The sequence below is a fragment of the Rattus rattus genome, chromosome 8 (genome assembly GCF_011064425.1).
Source record: "Rattus rattus isolate New Zealand chromosome 8, Rrattus_CSIRO_v1, whole genome shotgun sequence".
NCBI classification, from domain to species: Eukaryota; Metazoa; Chordata; class Mammalia; order Rodentia; family Muridae; genus Rattus; species Rattus rattus.
The window spans coordinates 39,930,091-39,948,074 of NC_046161.1; the positions used below are offsets into that span (position 1 = coordinate 39,930,091).

Genomic DNA, 17,984 nt, shown 5'->3' on the forward strand with positions numbered 1-17,984 from the left:
GCTCTGAGTGGCTTTTCTTCCGAGAGTCTGAGGGTTTGTAGGGCCCCGGGAAACTTAAAGGACAACTGAGCCTGTCCCCAGTGAGAGGGAAGAAGTCAAGACTGAAGAATGCTAGGGAGGGGACAGGCACTTTAGGCCTCTTTCTCCTCTCCCCTTCCCCCTTTCTCTCTCCTTCTTTTGCTCCTTTTCCACAGGTCCCCATCCTCAGGCTCTTCTCACAGCAGGACAAATCAGAGTAGAAAAGAGCCATTGAGGATTAGTAAGGTGACAGTAATAGACAGGCACTTGAAGCCTCTCAAGGACATTCCCACAAGGTTGGTTGGTTCTTAAGTACTGTTGGCCAAACAAACACAGCTTCAGGCAGATTCCTTTTGAGGGTAGCAGCCCAAGCCCTGTCTCCAGCCTTCTGTGTGTTTTGGGTGAGACACAGCTAGGGAGTGAGGAATTCCCAGAATATCTTAGGGTCTCCATAGAACCTCAGGAGCCACCATGAGGATTCTGAGTTGCTTCCAGCCACAGAACCGAACCACACAGGCCTGAGGGAGCAGGTGGACTCCATCCTCTTGTTAGCTATCCCAAGACCTGCTTGGTCTATTTCCCTCCTACCTCTATACTTGGTGTGTCTTGGGCTCTGAAAAGATGGGATCTTAAGCAGGGAACAAGTGTAATATTGTCAAGCCAGGGGTAGCAGGGGTTAAAATATCCCTGGTCACATGGGGACTCATTAATGAAGCAGGTAATCTCTGTTCATGGCACACTCATGCATCAGGGAGATCATGCCTTGAAGGGGACTGAGACCCTGAGAGGCCTCCGACGCACAAAGGATTGTGGGTACGGTGCCAGCCATTTACTAAAACCAAAGCATCCAACTCTAAAGAGGTCGAATGAGAAGTTCTGACCTTCCTTCACCACACCAATAAAAGGGAGCACTGCTATTTTACGATGAGTCTAGCGCACTGCCTGTGGCTTTGCAAGGTGTCTAGAAGCACCCACTTAGTTTGCCTGATAACCTGACTCTATCCTGAGATAGCAGGGTGGCCTTGTTTTACAGATTCTCTGATAGCCCTCAAGACTGGCCCAGGTCACAGCAGTTGCAGGGAGTAGGGGCTAGACCCAGTCAGTGTTTCCAGGGCCATGTGTGCACCACACAGCTGGTGTCTGGGAAGAGCTGTGTCAGGGAAAGGTGGGGGACAGCTCATGGCTCCTGTAATCTTGTCTGCTCCATTCCCTTTCAGGATGTGACCTAGCTAGCATGCACCCCAGCCTGTGCTCTGAGGGAGCTCCTAGGAGTGGCCAGTGGTGTGGGAACCAGACCCAGAGTTAGAACACCTAAGCACCAAAACCATACAGAAAGATATCTACCACGCTGTTGCCAGATGCAGGGTGTGGGGCTTCTTGTGGGGCCTACTTCCCACACTCACATCAACACTGCAAGGTCATGAGGGTGGGCAGTGCCAGCCACTCAGCCCCTGACACCTGATGCTCCTTTCCACTTCTGATTTGTTTAGTTTTTGTTTTTCCTCTAGGACAGGGTCTTCAGTAGCCCACACTGGCTCGGAACTCAAAACAAAACAAACAAAACAGCCATACAGCCAAGGACGACGACTTTAACTTCCGGTCTTCCTGCCTCAATCTCCTGAGTTGGGTTACAGATGTGCACAACCACAGCTGGTTCTAGGGGTGCTGGTGTTTGTGTGTGCTGTGTGAGCTCTTTGCTGACTGATGTACAGCCCCAGTCCTGCGATTTACTTTACCTGATTGGACAGGAAAGGGACTGTACTCTACAGGGACAGTGAGTCACCTGTTCTCAGTGACCTTGAGGGTTCTTCATGTTTGACCCCCCTCCAAAACTTTGTCTCACATGAGTTTGACCCCCAGAGATGGTCAAACCCCTTTGAAAGTCACCGCTGCTCATTTTTCATGTCACTAATCTGTCTCTGCGACCCCAAAGGCCGTGGCCCTCAGCCTCTCAGGTGTTCTGTTTGCTCATTTTTTTTCCCCTTACAGGTTTTAGATTAGAAACAACCAGGCTATTCTTGGAAGAGGAGCCGAGGTCGAGAGTAAAACCGACCATAGCAGTAGAAGTGGGAAGGGGATGCCAGGCCGAAGCACATCCCAAGGTCAAGGGGCTCTGCCCCCGCCCCACTCTGGGAGGCAGGGCTCTGCCTTCCTAAGGATGAGGGACTGGCAGGTGAGAAGAATTCTCCAGCTCAGTCTGGTTCTCACCTTGTCCCGGGCTGCTCTACACCCCCTCCCCCGGATGCTGGGGGAGAGCTAGAAAGGTCAGGTGTGTTTGCCCAAGCCAGGGGGAGGAGCTTTGAAAATACCTGTCTTCAGGCCATAAAGAGGAGGGAATGGCCACCTATTGCCATTTGTGTGATTCATTGCTGTCACCCCTAAGCTCCTGGCTGGCAGAATCAACCAGTTCAAGCCAACCACCTGCTGATTTTCTGGAGCCGGGCCCCAGCTCCATGGCCTTGAACAACAAGAGGTCTCCTGCCAAGAGGTGATGCTGTCTCTAATGTCCTGAAGGATACTGGGCAGAATGAGTGGACCTTTCTGAAGCAGCCCCTGCCTCGGAGCCTGGACCCTTCTTCTGTCCAACTGCATGACTTCAGCTCCTACCTCTCGGTCACTTTTCTTCCTGCACTGTAAAATCCTTCAGGTCAGTTAGGCCTCCAGCTACCTGTGTGACTCTGGGAAAACCACCAAAGCTAGAGTATCCTCTCCTAGACATGATACTGTACAGTGTATAGCTTGTGTCGTATACTATATACTGCATACTATTACTTCCCTGAGTTATAGTGATGTAATAGACAAAAAAAAACACATTGACGTTTCTACAGAAAGACATCACATCACCGGTACTAGCATCCCTGGCTATTCAAGGGCTGCCTCCTCGTTGATTGCAAGGGTCCCTACCCCTTAGACCTGGACTCTAGTCCTGACTCATACACATATCACCCACAGTCCCCACTCTGTGAAGTAGTGGTACAAAAGCCTGCCTGCCCGTGATGTCAGGAAAAGAAAAGCAGATCCTCGGAACTCTCCACACCATGAAATCGGTGGAGTCCCTGCCAGGTGGGGACAGCTGGACCCAGCCTCAGCGACTGACAGTACAGTGAGTGGATGTGGTGATCTGTGTATGCCTACGGGTCAGGCCACATGAAAGCCACAAAAGCCTGTCTGAGGACTCCAGAGGGAAAGGCATGGTTTGTTCCCTGAGGTTCTTCAAAGGCAGTGGCCACAAGGAGCCACTAGAAACACCTGAGCTTCAGGTCAAGGCCAGGTGTGAGTTCTGAGAAAACCAAGAAGGCATTTCTCTCCAGGGTGTTCTCTGTGTAGGAGGCTGTGCTAATGGGCTTGTCCTTGCCTTAACATGGTGACCTTGACTCTCAGCAGACATTGCCCTTTGGCAACTCCCAGGAACCCTGTGCCCCACTGCTTGGGCCATCTTGAGGCCAACATTTAAGAACTGGATCCTATGGGGCCCACCTCCTCCAAGCCCTTGCCTTATAAGACCCCAGTGACCTGGCACTTGTGGTCACAGCAGGAGACAGGAGCTGGCATTCCTCAGGGTTTGGGACCTCTGGCACAGATGGAGACTACAAGGAACAGCCACGGTCCCTGCTCAGCATCCCTGGGGACCATATCTTGGAGAACGGGCCTCAGCTTGGAGTCAGGGCTTTCTTGGGGCTTTGGGTCTCTGCACCCTTGAAGCTCCTTTGAGCTTCGAATCGACATGAAGGAAATGATGCTGGGGCCTGAAGATTGATGGTATGGATTCTGTCTGGAAACCTCACAAAGCCCTGGGCTGGTGGCTGGAGAGCCCTGTTGTTGGAAGGCTGGTGGTGAGGACTCCTACTGCAGTGCTTCCTGTGGAAATCAGGGGGACAAGGCGCAGCTGGATGTCTCAACCTGTGACTTCACTCCCCACCAATGCAATGGGGACTGTCCACATGGCTGCACTGAGTCTTAGGACAAACCTGTCTGAAGGATGTGGGAGAATGAGGCATAGTGGCTGAGGGCCCTGTCCCCATGGGCATGACAAGGATGAAAGGGATCCGTCTCCCCAGCTCCAAAGACTGCTCTGGTCTCTGGGTCTTAGAGATCACAGCTAGATACCCCTCTGGGCCTCCACCCTGGAGAAACCCAACCAAGAAGGAAAACTGGGGGCTCTTGGCCTGTCCCATTCTTTTAAATAATCAGGAGGGTAGCATTTTTATGACTTCTGGGCCCTGGTGCTCCAGGGAAGACTCCAAGAAGTAGGATGAGCCTGGGAGACTGATTGGAAGAGCCTGCTGCTTGGTGTTTCTCCTAGGGGGAGAGCGGATACTTGGGGCCAGTGGTGGTAATGCCTGGTGGGGATCCAACTGGAGCACTGGGACAGAAGACAGCTGCAGGGACCCTTTAGTAGAAGTCAAGGGGGCTCCGGAGCTAAAGGGACGTGAACAAATTTATCTCCTGGGGACCCAGCCCAGCTTAGGGTAGAGAGTGGTGATACCATTGTTAGAACCCTCTTTGGGCAAGCACTTCTTCTAACGACCTCCTCCCGCATCAAGCGTCTGAGGTAGGTGTCACCATGCAATTTGGATGGCAGGATAAAGAGAAGCATCCTTCTCCGGGCTCACTGGGTCAGACGGGCAAGGTCAGCTTACAGAAGGATTTACACTGGTGTGGTCTGGCCTTAAGGGGCTGTGCACACAGACACGGGAGCAGATACTTCTTCGGTTGCTCTCGGGAGAGCAGTGCAGTTCCTTTTCAGGGGAGTAGGGTGTCTCAGAGAGGATTCCTTGTCCCGAGCATTAGGCTAAACCCTGCTGATGGTCTTGAGTGGCTGGGATATGGCATAGTTGTCTGAGGATGAACTTAGAGTAAGGGGAGCCAGGCAAGACCTTAGCATCATTCAGCTTTCAGGGCTGGGAAGTGGGTGTGTGGGTGGGTATGGGAATAGGTGTGTACACCTGGGTGTGGTGTGTGTGTGTGTGTGTGTGTGTGTGTGTGTGTGTGTGTGTGTGTGCACTCACGTGGCACTGTGGGGTGTTAGAGGAGTCTGAGGGCAAGGGTACTGAGTGTTTACTGCCTCTCTAGAGCACACGGGGCCCAGTTACCTGCTGCATGCAGACTGGAGAGAAGGTGGCCTTAGGCAAGGTTGAGGCTGAGTCCCTGGCAAATTGCTGTCACCCCTGTGAGCTGGGGAAGTGTGAACATTTAGAAAGGATACCTAGGAGGGTCTCTAAGTGACGCCCAGGAGGAAAACCTGAGGACAGAGGGATCATTCTGGAGGCTGGGTACTCAAAACCCATCTGTGCTAAGATCCTGAGGCAGGAGTGAGCCCTGGAAGGTCAGAGAGCTACTAAGGGGGCAGTATGGTTGGAATGGACAGAAAAGTTGGGGACAGGGTCGGAGAGGCCACTAGGATTAGATTAAGAAGGAACACAAAAAAGAGAGCCAACAAGAGGGCAAGAAAAGATACTTGCCACAAAGCCTGGCGAAGTGACTTCAAATCTCTGGGTCCTACAAATTATCTTCTGGTCTCCGGGCATGCACATGGCTCAGGCAAGGTCTCTCACACACGATGAGTACGTAAGTAAACAAACATGATAAGAAAATGTACAGAGTGACACAAGAAAGGCCAGGGCTTAGAAATCGGTGTTCAGAGGATCTTGGGCAGCAGAGCAAATGATTTTACAATGGAAGGGCTGAGTGGGGGCACAGGGTGTCTATTAGGGAATGCCTTCTTTCACAGCCCCTAAAGTTGGGAAGGAGGAATCTGTGGTGGGCTTGTGAGGAGGAGGGAGTCCTGCTGAGGTCTACAGAGACCATTGATACTGCCTGAACTTCCCCAGTGCCTGGCTTGGGGAATTTCCACTCAGGGCTCTAGGCTACTTGAAGGTTAGGATTTCCACTTGGGAACACGTGACAGGGTCACTGGGTGGAGTTGCCCTTCACCTCACAGGTGGCTGGGCTGGAGGGTGGGGGCGTTGCCAGCTCAGAGCCCTAAGACAGACCTCAGCCTAAACAGAGAACCCAGGTAGGAGGTCAGGCTAACATTTCCAAGCTCCTCCATCTCCCTGGGGGTGTCATTAGCTCCCCTCTTAGGGTGCTGCTGTGGAGAACAAGCAAGCTAGTTGTCAGGGTGACCAGACCCAGCATTACCCATATTCTACTCATACTCTGGTATCCCTGTGGAATGGCCACACCAGGATGATCTTGAGAGCCTAGAAGAGACCCTGTGGTCCAGTCTTAGTCAGCCAACAGAGACTCCTTATAGTAGCCTTGTTCTGGGTCTGTCACCATGGCCAGGGCACAAAGATTCTGGAAGGCACCGAGTGACTGTCCTGTTAGTCCTTAGTTGTCTCCTTGTGCCCTCTCAGCTTGGGGACTAGAAGATATTTTGCCTTTCGGCTGCTCCCCTGACAGAAAGCTCAACCCTTCTCAGAGGACCTCATTATGTGCCGGAACTCTTGTTGAGACCCGTAGGTACATCCAGGCAGGTGTGACATCACAAATGACACATGCCCCCAGGGTTAGGACAAGCCACCATGGGAGCACCCTCAAACCAGCCGTGGCTCCAGCCACTGCCCAGAATGGTTCAGAAGGCTAGTTAACAGCCTCGGGTCCAGGACCAGCAGAGACTAAGTCCCCACTGCATCTGAAACAATTTCCCACCTGGTCTCAAGGGTCCTCTGAACTATGGAATGGGCCCAGGGGCAAGAGATATCAGGATGGGTCCTGCTGGGTAGGAGGACAAAGAATCCTTTGAGTGAAGGCTGGGGACCCACACCTGCCTCTAAATGTCTCCTCAAGCTGCTGGCCTGAAGCCCAAGGAAGTGGGGAAGGGGGTGGCTCTGGTCCTGCCAGCTTGTACCCTGATCAGTGTCCTTCTGGGAACCCACAGTGCAGACCATTGGCTGCAACAGCAAGGCCCCTGTGGAGGAAGGAGAGGATGTTACCGTTTACTTTGCTGCTCAGAACGTCCCTTCCTTCAGTGCCTGTGGAGGTCAGAGACTCTTCCCCTACCCTCACGTGGGTCCCTTGCTCCAACCAGCCCAGGCAGGCAACTGCAGGGTAAGAGTTCCCTCACCAGCCCCTCCTCCTGCCTCATTCTTCTGTCCCAGTTCAGCTCATCCAGTGTGAAGGGAGGAAGTGCCACTGTTCCCATCCAGGCCTCAGGCAAGGGCAAGCTCTCCCTGGTTCCTGTGTACCTCAAACACCTACAGCAGCTCCTGCCATGGACAGGTGGTACCTGGGTGAGTCTCCCAAGCCTGACCCTCCCTGCTCTGTCCAACTTGGATTCAGGGGACCACTTATCACTTTCAAATATACCTACTGACTCCCCACAGTTGTGGGAGAAACAGAAATGGGAGAGACAGGCTACCCTAATAAGAACACCTCAATACTGAGTCCTGTGGCCTGCTGTGGTGCTCTGGGCAACTCTGAGTCAGAGGCTGGGAAATGCACTCTTTCTCAGCCTCCTCATTCAGCGTTGTGCCCTGCATCAGACTACAGAGTCGCACCTTAGTCCCCGTACGTTCTAGCTGCCTGCTCTCTGTCAGATTATGCCACTTGTCTGCGCCTCAGAGGAGACAGGATGACGCTGCTCCTGCTCTTTCCTACTGAACCATGTGGTGGTGAAAGGGTTGCCTCCCCAGGGCCTAGAACAGAAGACTAGCTGTCAACCTGCTTTCCACATGGTTCTGCCTACCTGTCTACCTGCCTGCCTGCCCATCCACGCATCCATTCATGTACCCATTCATGCATCCATCTACCCATCCATCTGTCCGTCTGCCCATCCGTCCATCTATCCATGCACCCACCCACCCATCCTTCTGTCTGTCTGTCATATAGCTTTCTCACTCGCTGCCTACTTTCATCTTGTTCTAGAAGGAACTTACAGGGGCTTACAAAGATAGTCACCAAGGTAACATAATAAGGGGTGGGGGTAGTGATGCATCCTCTGACACACAGTTTCGGCAGCCATGGTGGCACCTGGACCTTCCAGCTCTGCTCTCCCCTTTCCGGATGCTCCGGGCTTCATCTTCCCTTGCTCTCAGTTTTTCTGGTCTCTGCTGGGTTATGGCACAAGTCCCTTTGGGTGTGTTTAGGGGAAGCAAATGTTCAGCCTTAGTTCCTTCATCTGTCGAACGGAACTACCGGAAACGAGATGGGGACGGTGAGTGCTGAGAGCCTGGCTTGTGGGTCCGGACTCTCGCAGGGTGGGGCTGCAGTCTATCTGTGTATGTGCTGGGCTCCGGAAGCTCGGGAGAGCTGCCTGAGTGCTCTTAAGTTGTGCAGCCAGAGCTGTTCTCTCCTCTTCCCACTTAGCAGGGAGTGGCTGGCTAACAAAAGGCTAATGTCTGTCATTTTCCAGCAATGCAGGAACAATGGTGCCCGCTGTCCTAGGCCATATTCTGGCTCAGTCCCCACAACTTCCCAGAGTCCTGTGCCCTGTCCTCTGTGTAGATGAAGAGACAGACATGGAGAGGTAGGCAAATTGGCAAAGATCAAATTTCTAGGCAAGTGAGGAGAGCCATTGTCCTGGCATTGGTTGAGGAGCACTTGCAGATGGAGCCCCTCCTCTCAGGAGGACTGACTGCACCAGGGGAGTAGATGCCGTCTGTCTGTCTGTCTGTCTATCTGTCTATTCATCTATAAATTATTATAGATCTAGCTATCCTGTATATATCTTGTATGTATGCATGGTCATATGTATATATGTATGCCTGTATGTGTGTATATATGTGTGCATGTATGTACGTATGTATGTATGTATGTATGTATGTATGTATCTATCTATCTATCTATCTATCTATCCTCTACTCATCCATAAATCTATTATCCATCTTGGTATCATCTCTCCATTATATATAACCTGCTAGTGTTGGACATTAGCTTCTTGGAGGCCCAATCTACCATCTGGAGGCCAAAGAAAACTGTGGTGCTTATAGACCCACACCATAGTTCCTAAGGGGACAGTTACAGTGAGGTGGGGGACAGCCTGGGAGGTACAGCCAGAGTATTTGAGCCCTGAAAGGGCAGCCATCAATCTTGTCTCCAACTCTTACTGGATGTGTGACTGTGGTAAGGCTCCTAGCTTCTCGGTACCTCAGATGTCTCACGTCAAGTGAGGAACTAGCAAGAGAACACAACGGCGAGAAAGTGCTTTGTAAACCATCAGAACAAGCCCAAGCCCCTTCCTGAAGGAGGCCTAAGTATATGGGGACAGCCACGAGAGGGAGGGCATCAGGGTAGCACATTAGTCAGGCATGATGGAGCATTGCAGACGGAGGTGTGAGTGGCTAACCGTGGCTTCAGGACCATGATAAATAAAACGAGTCAGGGCAGGCCGTCAGAGACAGCAGTGCCATCGAGGCTGATCCTGCTGTGGACCCAAGGTTCACAGGGCTGTGATAAGAGGGGAGGCAGGCCGGGATGTCTAGGAACACCTCAGGGAGACATGACTGCCCCTTGAGAATGTAAGCTGTCACAGTGTTATCCACAGGGGCTTGTAGGAAGCTCTGAAGGCTAAGGGACTGGGAGGTCCCTAACCCGTCACAGGACCTCTATATATGTACTCCTCATGTGCTGTTCTCAATGAATGCAGCTTGAAACTTTCACTTCCTCATCCCGCCGCTCAGCTGCAGCTTCCCCAGCCGATGGAAGAATACTGTTACTGCCCATCCTTGCCCTGCTCTCTGGAAATTTCCTCTGGGAGGGGCTGGAGACCTCAGGCAGCTCCTCCCTGCCTCTGGCTCCCCCCCACGCCTACCCTTGCCTGGCTCAGCAAGAGCCCCTCTGGGAACTCAGCCTTTCTTGTGACTAGGGTAAATATTACCTGACACTGTTAATATTTAATGCCCCCCACCTCTGCCCTGGTCGCCCCACGGCAGACACTATCCCCGTAGTGGAGGCCACAGGAAGATCGTGGAGAAGCCCTGGTGGCTGGGGAAATGACAGAGCTGTCAGCTAACAATGGTGAGATTGGCAGGACTCTGCCTGGGACTACCTCTGGTGGGCAGCCGAACTCCCTTTCCCTCTGGGACTGGCTCTGGTGGGCAGCCAAAGTCCCTTTCCCTCCGGGACTGGCTCTGGTGGGCGGCTGAACTCCCTTCCCTCTCCTGCTCCTTAGGTCCCCAGCCAGTGTCTCCTTAAGAAAATTAGCATTCAGAAGAGACCCCCTAACCCCACAGAAAAAGAACAGAATAGCAGAATTTGGAGCATTTGGAGGTGTGTGTGTGTGTGTGTGTGTGTGTGTGTGTGTGTGTGTGTGTGTGTGTGTGACTGTTCTGAAAACAGGGTCTTGTTCTGTAGCCCAGGTTGGCCTGGAACTTATATAGCCCGAGTAACCCTGAATTCATTGCAGTCTTCCTCTCTCAGCCTTCCACACTCTGCTCAGTGTGACTTTCTAGTCTTGGATGGACAACTAAGGTTACAAAGTGGTGAGGGGGTTGCTAGGATTGGGGGCGGGAGGAGTAGCCCTTCTGGCCGGCTTCCCCCAGCAGGCTTAGGACCACAAGAAAAGCTGAGAGTTTTGGGATTCACAGACTCAGGCTTGAAGCCCAAGAGGACCCCTGCTGCAGGTCCATATAGCTTGGGTTTTCTGACCTAGAGCACTGGTTGGGGAGGGGCTCATCAAATGCTCCTGAAGGGGAGGGGGAGTCCTGTCTTGGATCTGGCTGAGGCTGATACTAGCTTCCCATGTCATCTTGAATATGACAGAAGCTGCGAAGACTTTTTGCATGGATGCAGAGCCTGGGTCCCTGTGGCTTCTCCTTAGATTTTCACCTTCCTGAATAACCCATACCTGAGGTTAACCAGGCACTGACCCTCTCTGGCTACTGGAGGCAGCCGGACTCACCAGACCCTGTGGCTGATCACTACAGGGCACAGTTCAAAGTCGCCTGGGAATTGTTAACTTGCTCACCCCTTTAGAAAGGGCTCCCGACAAGAGGGTCTCCAGCAGGGCAGCAAAGAATGCAGCTGGCATGGAGGGGAAGGGTGGGGTGACTGCAGCGTTGCTGGCCAGTGTGCCACCAGCTACCCTAGGGTAAGTGTTCTGAGCTCGGGCTGGCAGAGAGCGAGATATCTGCTTCCACCGGGATGAAGGGAGCCACAGGAGGCAGGGCCAGGGGCCATGCAGCTTAGTCTGGAAAAGTCTTCTTCCTCCACGTTACTTGAGAGGGAGGTCAGCACTTAGACTCATGGTGATGTCTTGCCCGGGTTCAAATCCCAGCTCTGCCCCTTACTTGCTGTGTGGCTATGGGGTGGCTTACTTACCCTCTCTGTGCTCCAGTCTCTTGTGGACGAGGGGGAATAACAACCATGCCTCACAGGTTTTATGAGCTGACGCTTGAATCATTTTTGCCCGGAAAGCGGGCACTGAATGCTTCTCCCTCCTGTTTGCCAGGAGGGGAGGACGGTGACATAGCAGAGGAGAATCTAGGATGAGTCAAGCCCGATTCTGCCCTCCATTTCCATTGTGTCCTTACGAAGACTCCCGCGGACCCTTGATTCCTTCTCCTGTTCCTTAAGCATAGATTTCCCCATTGATTTATTTCACAGATAATTGCTTTTCCTTGAGGAAGTGGAATGATATCAGAGGCCTTCTGCGAGTTGGTTTTCTTGTCCTGTTCTTGTGATATAGTGCTGGGTGCTGGGGAGGACCACGCCCTCCTGAGACTGTGAGGGTCCCCTCTGACAGTGCAGGTCTCTACTTCAGATGCCCTGTGTCTGATCCCAGCATACTCATGGGATATAACCTTAGGGGGTCCCCACAGGCCCCCTCTTCCCTGGGCCACTCTTGTCCTGCCTTCTCATGCCCATGTGGGCCCTTGGTGATCATCTGAGATGTCTGGGGTTCCCAGGTTCCTTTTTTCTTTCGTTTTTGTTTTGTTTTGTTTTGAGACAGTTTCTCTATGTAGCCCTGGCTGCTCTGGAACTCACCCTGTAGACTAGGCTGTCCTCAAACTCACAGTGATCCATCTGCCTCTGCCTCCTGAGTTGAAGGCATGTGTCACCACCCCCAGACTCCCAGGCCACTCTTACCCAGCCCTCCCTTGCCCATCGGCCCTTGCGGGATCGTTTGGGAAGTCTGAAGTTCCCACTACTCTGGGGCTGTGCTTTCTTGCTCATCCCACCCCTGGCTCTCTTCTCAGGTGGCAGTGCCAAGGGGACGGAGAATCCCTTCGAGTATGGTAAGCCAGTCCTCCCCTGCCTACTCCATCAGTTGGCTTCCAGCCCTGGGTCCCTGCTCTCTGCTCTTAACCCCGTGGGGCTGCTGGTGGGTGGACTTTGGGAGGGGGTCTGTGAGGGGCCATGCCTGCACTACTGCGCATGTCTCCTCTCTCCCAAGACTATGAAACCGTCCGCAAAGGAGGCCTGATCTTCGCGGGCCTTGCCTTCGTCGTGGGACTCCTCATCCTCCTCAGTAAGTGGCGACCCGTGGAGCATTTCCCAAAGTCATACAGTAAGGACACTTGCCAGGTCCCCACCCACACTCCAGCCTGAAGAGGAATTCAGAAAGAGTGCGCAGAGGACAGCGGGCTCCCGCTTCCTTCAGTGTGCCCCCTGGTGGCCTTGGGAGGTGAAGCTGAGAGGGAAGTCTGGCTGGGCAATTGTGAGGGTGGAAGCAGCTAGGAGAGCAGGTGCCGCCGCCCCATCGGGACACTGGCACCCTATCCCTTGTGTAGTCTCAGCACACTGAGGGACACCACCTCTACCCCTACTGTCAGCATTTGAGAAGGACAGTGAGACTCACAGGGAGAGACTTAGGGTGGCTCCCTCAGTGTATCTGACATCCACCCCTTAACATACTGCTGCAAGTTAGCAGGGATGGGAGCCGGGCCCTGGGGCCTATTGCTGACTTCTCCTAACTCTGGGGATGGAGCGATTCCCTTTTCTCTCTGTTAAATGGGGATAAACCCACCCTAAGATAGCCATAGGGGTTGAAGGGGTACTTTAGGAAGGAAGGTTCTGAGGTAGCTATGAAGAGTTCAGGGTGGGTGTGTGTGTGTGTGTGTGTGTGTGTGTGTGTGTGTGTGTGTGTGTGTGTGTGTGTGTGTGTGTCTGAACTTTAGATTTGGCCTGTCCTCCTCCACGTGAGTGCTGAGCAGATGCCTTGCTGTGTTAGGCTGGTGGCATCGTGTGTGTGTGTTGTGTGTGTGTGTGTGTGTGTGTGTGTGTGTGTGTGTGTGAACTTTAGATTTGGCCTGTCCTCCTCCACGTGAGTGCTGAGCAGATGCCTTGCTGTGTTAGGCTGGTGGCATCGTGAACTCTGGTCCCAGCGGCCACTTTCAACATGTCCCCAGTCCAGCACAGATTTGGTGCAGGGACTGTTCGTTGATTGACTAACTGCTTGGTGGTTCAACCTTACATAAACAGAGGAAACATGGACCCCAAGCCCCACCCTGTGGTGCTGCTGGAGGAGGGAGGTAAGCCTGGAAGAACTGGCTCTCCCAGGGTCTCCTTAGGAAATGGCAACAAAGTTTACCCTCTCTTTTTCAAGGCAAAAGATTCCGCTGTGGGGGCAGTAAGAAGCATAGGTGAGTGCTGTCGGGGAACTGACAAGATGGGTGGGGCAGAGAATAAGGTGGGACGTTTTCCCTATGGGGAGGAGGGGGTCCTTCATCTGGGGGACTCCATCCCTCTGCGTTCACCCTCTTTATCCTTCCTCACTCCAGGCAGGTCAATGAAGATGAGCTGTGACGGAAGGTATGTGCCATTCAAGGGGCATGAGGGCTTAGGTAGAGCGTGCTCATGAATAAGAGAGAACAAGCTGGGAGAAACTTGGGGGCTCAGGTGGGCTGTTTCCATGAACGTTTTAAAGCGAGCACTGGGTGTCTAAGGTGGGATGTGTGGAATAGGAACAGCGTGGGGGAGGGGGGCCTTTGAGAATAATAAGAGGGACAGGAACAGAGCCACAAGCCCCAGAAGCCTCCCTCCCAACTCAAAGCCAGCCTTTGTCGTTCCAGAGCCGGCAGTGCCACCAGTGCATGGGCACCAGTGATGCCCACCTTCCCCAGCCAGGTACCACGGACCCCACCATGGTCAGCACTGGCTGAAGGAAGTGCCAGGCTTACTGGGACCCCCTCATGGTCATCCCTCGTGCCTCTAGATCCTTAACCTCCTCTCTCCCCTCCCCAACCTCTCTTACACCCCACTCCCTATTCCAAGTTGGGGTACGTGTGCAATCTCATTGCCCTGGTTTTCAATGAATCGCTCTACAAGAATCTGCCAACGAAAGCAGGCTCAGTGTGGTCATCTATGGGTGTGTATCCTTCACCCCTGAACAGTTACCCTGGGGACAGAGACCTCTGACTGACTTCTGGGCGCCCTGCCAAAGTCTGAAGCTGTTAAGGTGAAGGTGACTGGGTGGACTGGGTCCTGCTGCTGCTGCTGCTGTTGCTGCTGCTGCTGCTGCTGCTGCTGCTGCTGCTGCTGCTGCTGCTGCTGCTATTGAAGTCAGAGCTTCCATGGGGAACTTGCTTCTCCAGTGCTCTGGCCAACCAAGTGCTAACTGGTGGCCACATTCATGGGCTCTATGGTTTCCCTAGGTACACTACTGTCCAGGGCAGGTGGTCTGAAAGGCCTCTACTGGTCCTCAGCTCACACTCCCAGCCCTTCCTTGGGTCAGCTGGGTCCAGGGAACTCTAGCTGGACCCACACCCGTCCATCTATCTGATGCTGGCTTGCTTTGTCCCTGGGTCAGGAGTGAAGGTGAGAGCAGTCCTCTGTTACTGCTTCAGCACCATCCACCTGAGCAGAGACCCACAGAGGTCCAACTCCCTCTCCCTCCATTCCCATGGAATCTCCAAGGAGACTGGAGGGCTGGCAGGGCACTGGCATCATCTGGTGACTGGCTTCTTTATCTACGTCTCCAAGTATCCAAGCAGAGCCATGTTCTGAAAGGAACAGAGTGTGTTAGGGTGGACGATACAGCCAGGCTGGACAGAGCATTTCACTTGGTACTTAAGCCTCCTGTCCTAACCCACTGCCCCAGGCTGTGAAGCCCACCCACCCATCCATTCGTAGGTAATCGCAGACACTCCTTTGAGACACTGTTTCCATTGTATAGAAGGGGATGCTGATCTCTCCCACCCCCAAATACCCTGAATGGTAGTGACGTGTGTGCACAGGGTGGCGCCCTGCCTGCCTTTTGCTGCAAGAGCTAGGAGGCGAGAGGAGCCTGGTGTGGAAGGGCAGGTGTCAGCTGAGGCCAGTAGGCACACAGGTAAAGTTTGGGTACTGGGCTCAGTATCACACCACTGACAAAATGTGACCTCACACCCTTAAGCAGAACTCAGAACCACTATTTTGAGCTCCCTCTAGAGGGTGGGAGAAACGCGCTGAGGTGGAGCAGATCTGGCCAGGGTTAGGACCTGGGAGGAGGCAAACTCTTCAGGTTTCTGGATGCCGGGGCAAGACACATGGGAAAAGGCATTATTCAAGGTCTGTGGTTCACTAGAGAGAAGTGGGAGCCCTGGGAAGGAGCCCCATTTCCAGAATGTTCTAAACACCAGCCCATTACTTAGATGGTCTTGGGTGAGTCACCTCTCCCCCTTCAGTCTGCCACCATGACTACTGCTCTGTTCTCTAAGTAACCAGATTGGTCCACTTGAAGTAGACTTTGAGGTCTTTGCCTGACCTGAGCCTAACCATATGTCATCCTTGAGCAGGGAGAGCTAGGTACAAGCATGAGATTACTGGCGAACCTTCCTCCTATCCTCATGCCTTCTGCCACCCTCACCCAGGCTGAGCCAGCTCGGGACTGAGAATCACTGCTCCACAGCCATTCTGATTCTGTGAGCTTCTCCTGGGCCAGGACATTTCCCTTCACTATCCAGGAAGTTAGCATGCTGAGAGTTACTGAACGTGCCTGACACTCTGAGGTTCTCTACACATCAGAGCTGTCCTAAATTACAGGCTACAAACCAAGTCTAGGAAGCGTTGCTTTGCCTTAAACAGCTGTTTGAGGTCTAGTTGTCTTAGGGTGCAGTTCCTTCTCCTACCACTAGAGGGAGCCCATGATTTACTCAAAGTCACCTGAAATTACGACTGATTTCCTGGAACGTTCCTTTGCACGAAGCTTTAGACCCCACAGCTCGAGTTGTCACGATCCTATCCCCAGTGTCCAGATTCTCCCTTCTAAACGCACAATTATCTAAATATGAAGCACCCAAGGTAAGGTCAATGAGCCCATCTTGGGATGAGTGGTCTGGGTGGGGCTCTGTCTTGTCTGGACTTGGCTTCCCTTTTAGAAGCTGGGACCAAGGCTGGCTCATCTGGAGTGTGAGGACTCCTTGCGCAGGCCTCTAGCTTTCCTAAAAGCTTTAGCACTTTTGGGGATCACTCCCACCTCACCTCAGCGGTTACCGGTTCAGTAATTCTTAGGTGCCACAAAAGACTCGATTTGAGTAGCTCTGCTGATCTTACCCACAGAAAAACCTTGGGTAGAGGTGGGTCCTAGGGCAGAGGGAGGACTGAGTTCCCCCCTTCCCCAATACCTTGCTCTGGGATCTTGTACCCCTGCTGGGGACGCAGACATGCGCCACAGGTGGCCAAGATCGGAACTGCAGTCGGATGGTAACCCGGGATAGACGCCCTGCCTGATGAATCCCATAGTCACTCAGCTCTACTGCTGTCCCAATCAGGAAGATGATCAGCTTGGGCCTCAGAGTCAGCGACTTGGCCTCCTCAGCTAAGTGTGTTAGGAGAGCAACACCGAGGCATGGGCTACAAGTGAGAAGACTGTGGGGACTCTGGTCCCCTCCCGTGTCAGGATACAAAAGGAATTGGGAATACTTTGTTATTGCAATTGGAGAGCTGAGGGCTTCTGCTTAGAATTTGGAACCTTGTATCCAGGCTTTCATTAAGACACTGGGGGAACAAGGGGATGGCAGCAGGTCATAGGTTAGGGTATGTGGGAGGGAGGGGGAGGCTCCCCAGTTGTCATGGCCTCACATCTTGGGAGGGTCAGGGGGCAGAGCCAATCTTCAAACCCCATTTGGCAGTTTTGTTTCTTCGAGCCGGCTGAGCTGCCCAATGTGTCCCATAATCCCACAGCGCTACTGTCTGTCTTTACATCTTTAAAGCTGGTTCTCTTGTTTTGAGAACTCCTGGAAGGGTATCTTGGTGTCACAGGGAGGAATGCCCAGGTGAGCCAGGCAGAAGATGGACGAGGGTGGGAAGTTCTCAGGCAGGCAGTAGCTGGTGGCTCAGAACAGCAACTGCAGCCCCGAGGGCCACTGACTAAACTCTGGAAATGGAAAATGGCTGTCCTAGCAGCCTTGTCCCCAAGTCTTCTGTGTGGAAAGATCCTTGTCTGTCTCCAGACTTGGCTTTTGGGGAAACAGAACAGGAGACTAAGGTCTCCTAAATAACTTTTATCCAGTCTAAAAATCAAGGGGCGGTGGCTCTGAAGGGGAAGTTGAAGCTGGAGTAAATTCTCTCCCTACCCAGGGTGGTTAGTTGTTCTTAATGTACAATTAGATGCACACGGCTACAGGAGCTCAGCTGTGTGATAAGTGACAAAGACCACCACGAGACACCCGGAGAAGCAGAAGAAGGAGACAGTATGGCCCTCTCTGAGAGCGTGGTGAATTTTCTGTTCCCCAGAAAGTCCTGTCAATCAGTAACTGAGTCTGCACTCACAGAGACTCCCGGAACTCAGCGTCCCTGCTCTGCAGTAAATAACATTTCAGGTCTCCTGTCTGCCGACCAAACATCCACTATCAAGTTAATAAAGTTATTCAGGAGAGGTCTGAACCCTCAGACAGCCACTCCGGAGACATGAGCAGGAACAGGGGGGATGCAGAATGGGACCCACCACATAGGGATCTGTTCTGGGATCCTTCTTGCTGCCCTGACGTACCTTCTTAGAGCAGAACATTTCTTCACCCCAGGCTCTAGCAGATTAGCTATCCCAGAGTGGGCATAATACCTCTAAGTCCGTGCGCGCCCCCTAGTGGCCATCCCAGATCCAG

At 53.0% G+C, this 17,984-nt stretch overlaps 1 protein-coding gene across 2 annotated transcripts; it reads left to right on the forward strand.

Moving 5' to 3' along the window:
* The first annotated feature begins 7,211 nt into the window (after nucleotides 1–7,211).
* On the forward strand, nucleotides 7,212–14,240 carry Fxyd2 (FXYD domain containing ion transport regulator 2). 2 transcript variants are annotated; one of them, XM_032910268.1, is made up of 6 exons: nucleotides 7,212–7,253; nucleotides 12,159–12,197; nucleotides 12,356–12,430; nucleotides 13,508–13,544; nucleotides 13,683–13,713; nucleotides 13,974–14,240. In XM_032910268.1, the coding sequence occupies exons 1-5, from the start codon at nucleotides 7,235–7,237 to the stop codon at nucleotides 13,705–13,707; spliced, it is 195 nt and encodes a 64-aa protein (XP_032766159.1). In that variant the 5' UTR covers nucleotides 7,212–7,234; the 3' UTR covers nucleotides 13,708–13,713; nucleotides 13,974–14,240. The 2 variants fall into 2 exon arrangements, with proteins under 2 accessions (XP_032766159.1, XP_032766158.1); XM_032910267.1 differs by lacking the exon at nucleotides 7,212–7,253 and adding an exon at nucleotides 9,799–9,978.
* Nucleotides 14,241–17,984: the final 3,744 nt, after the last annotated feature.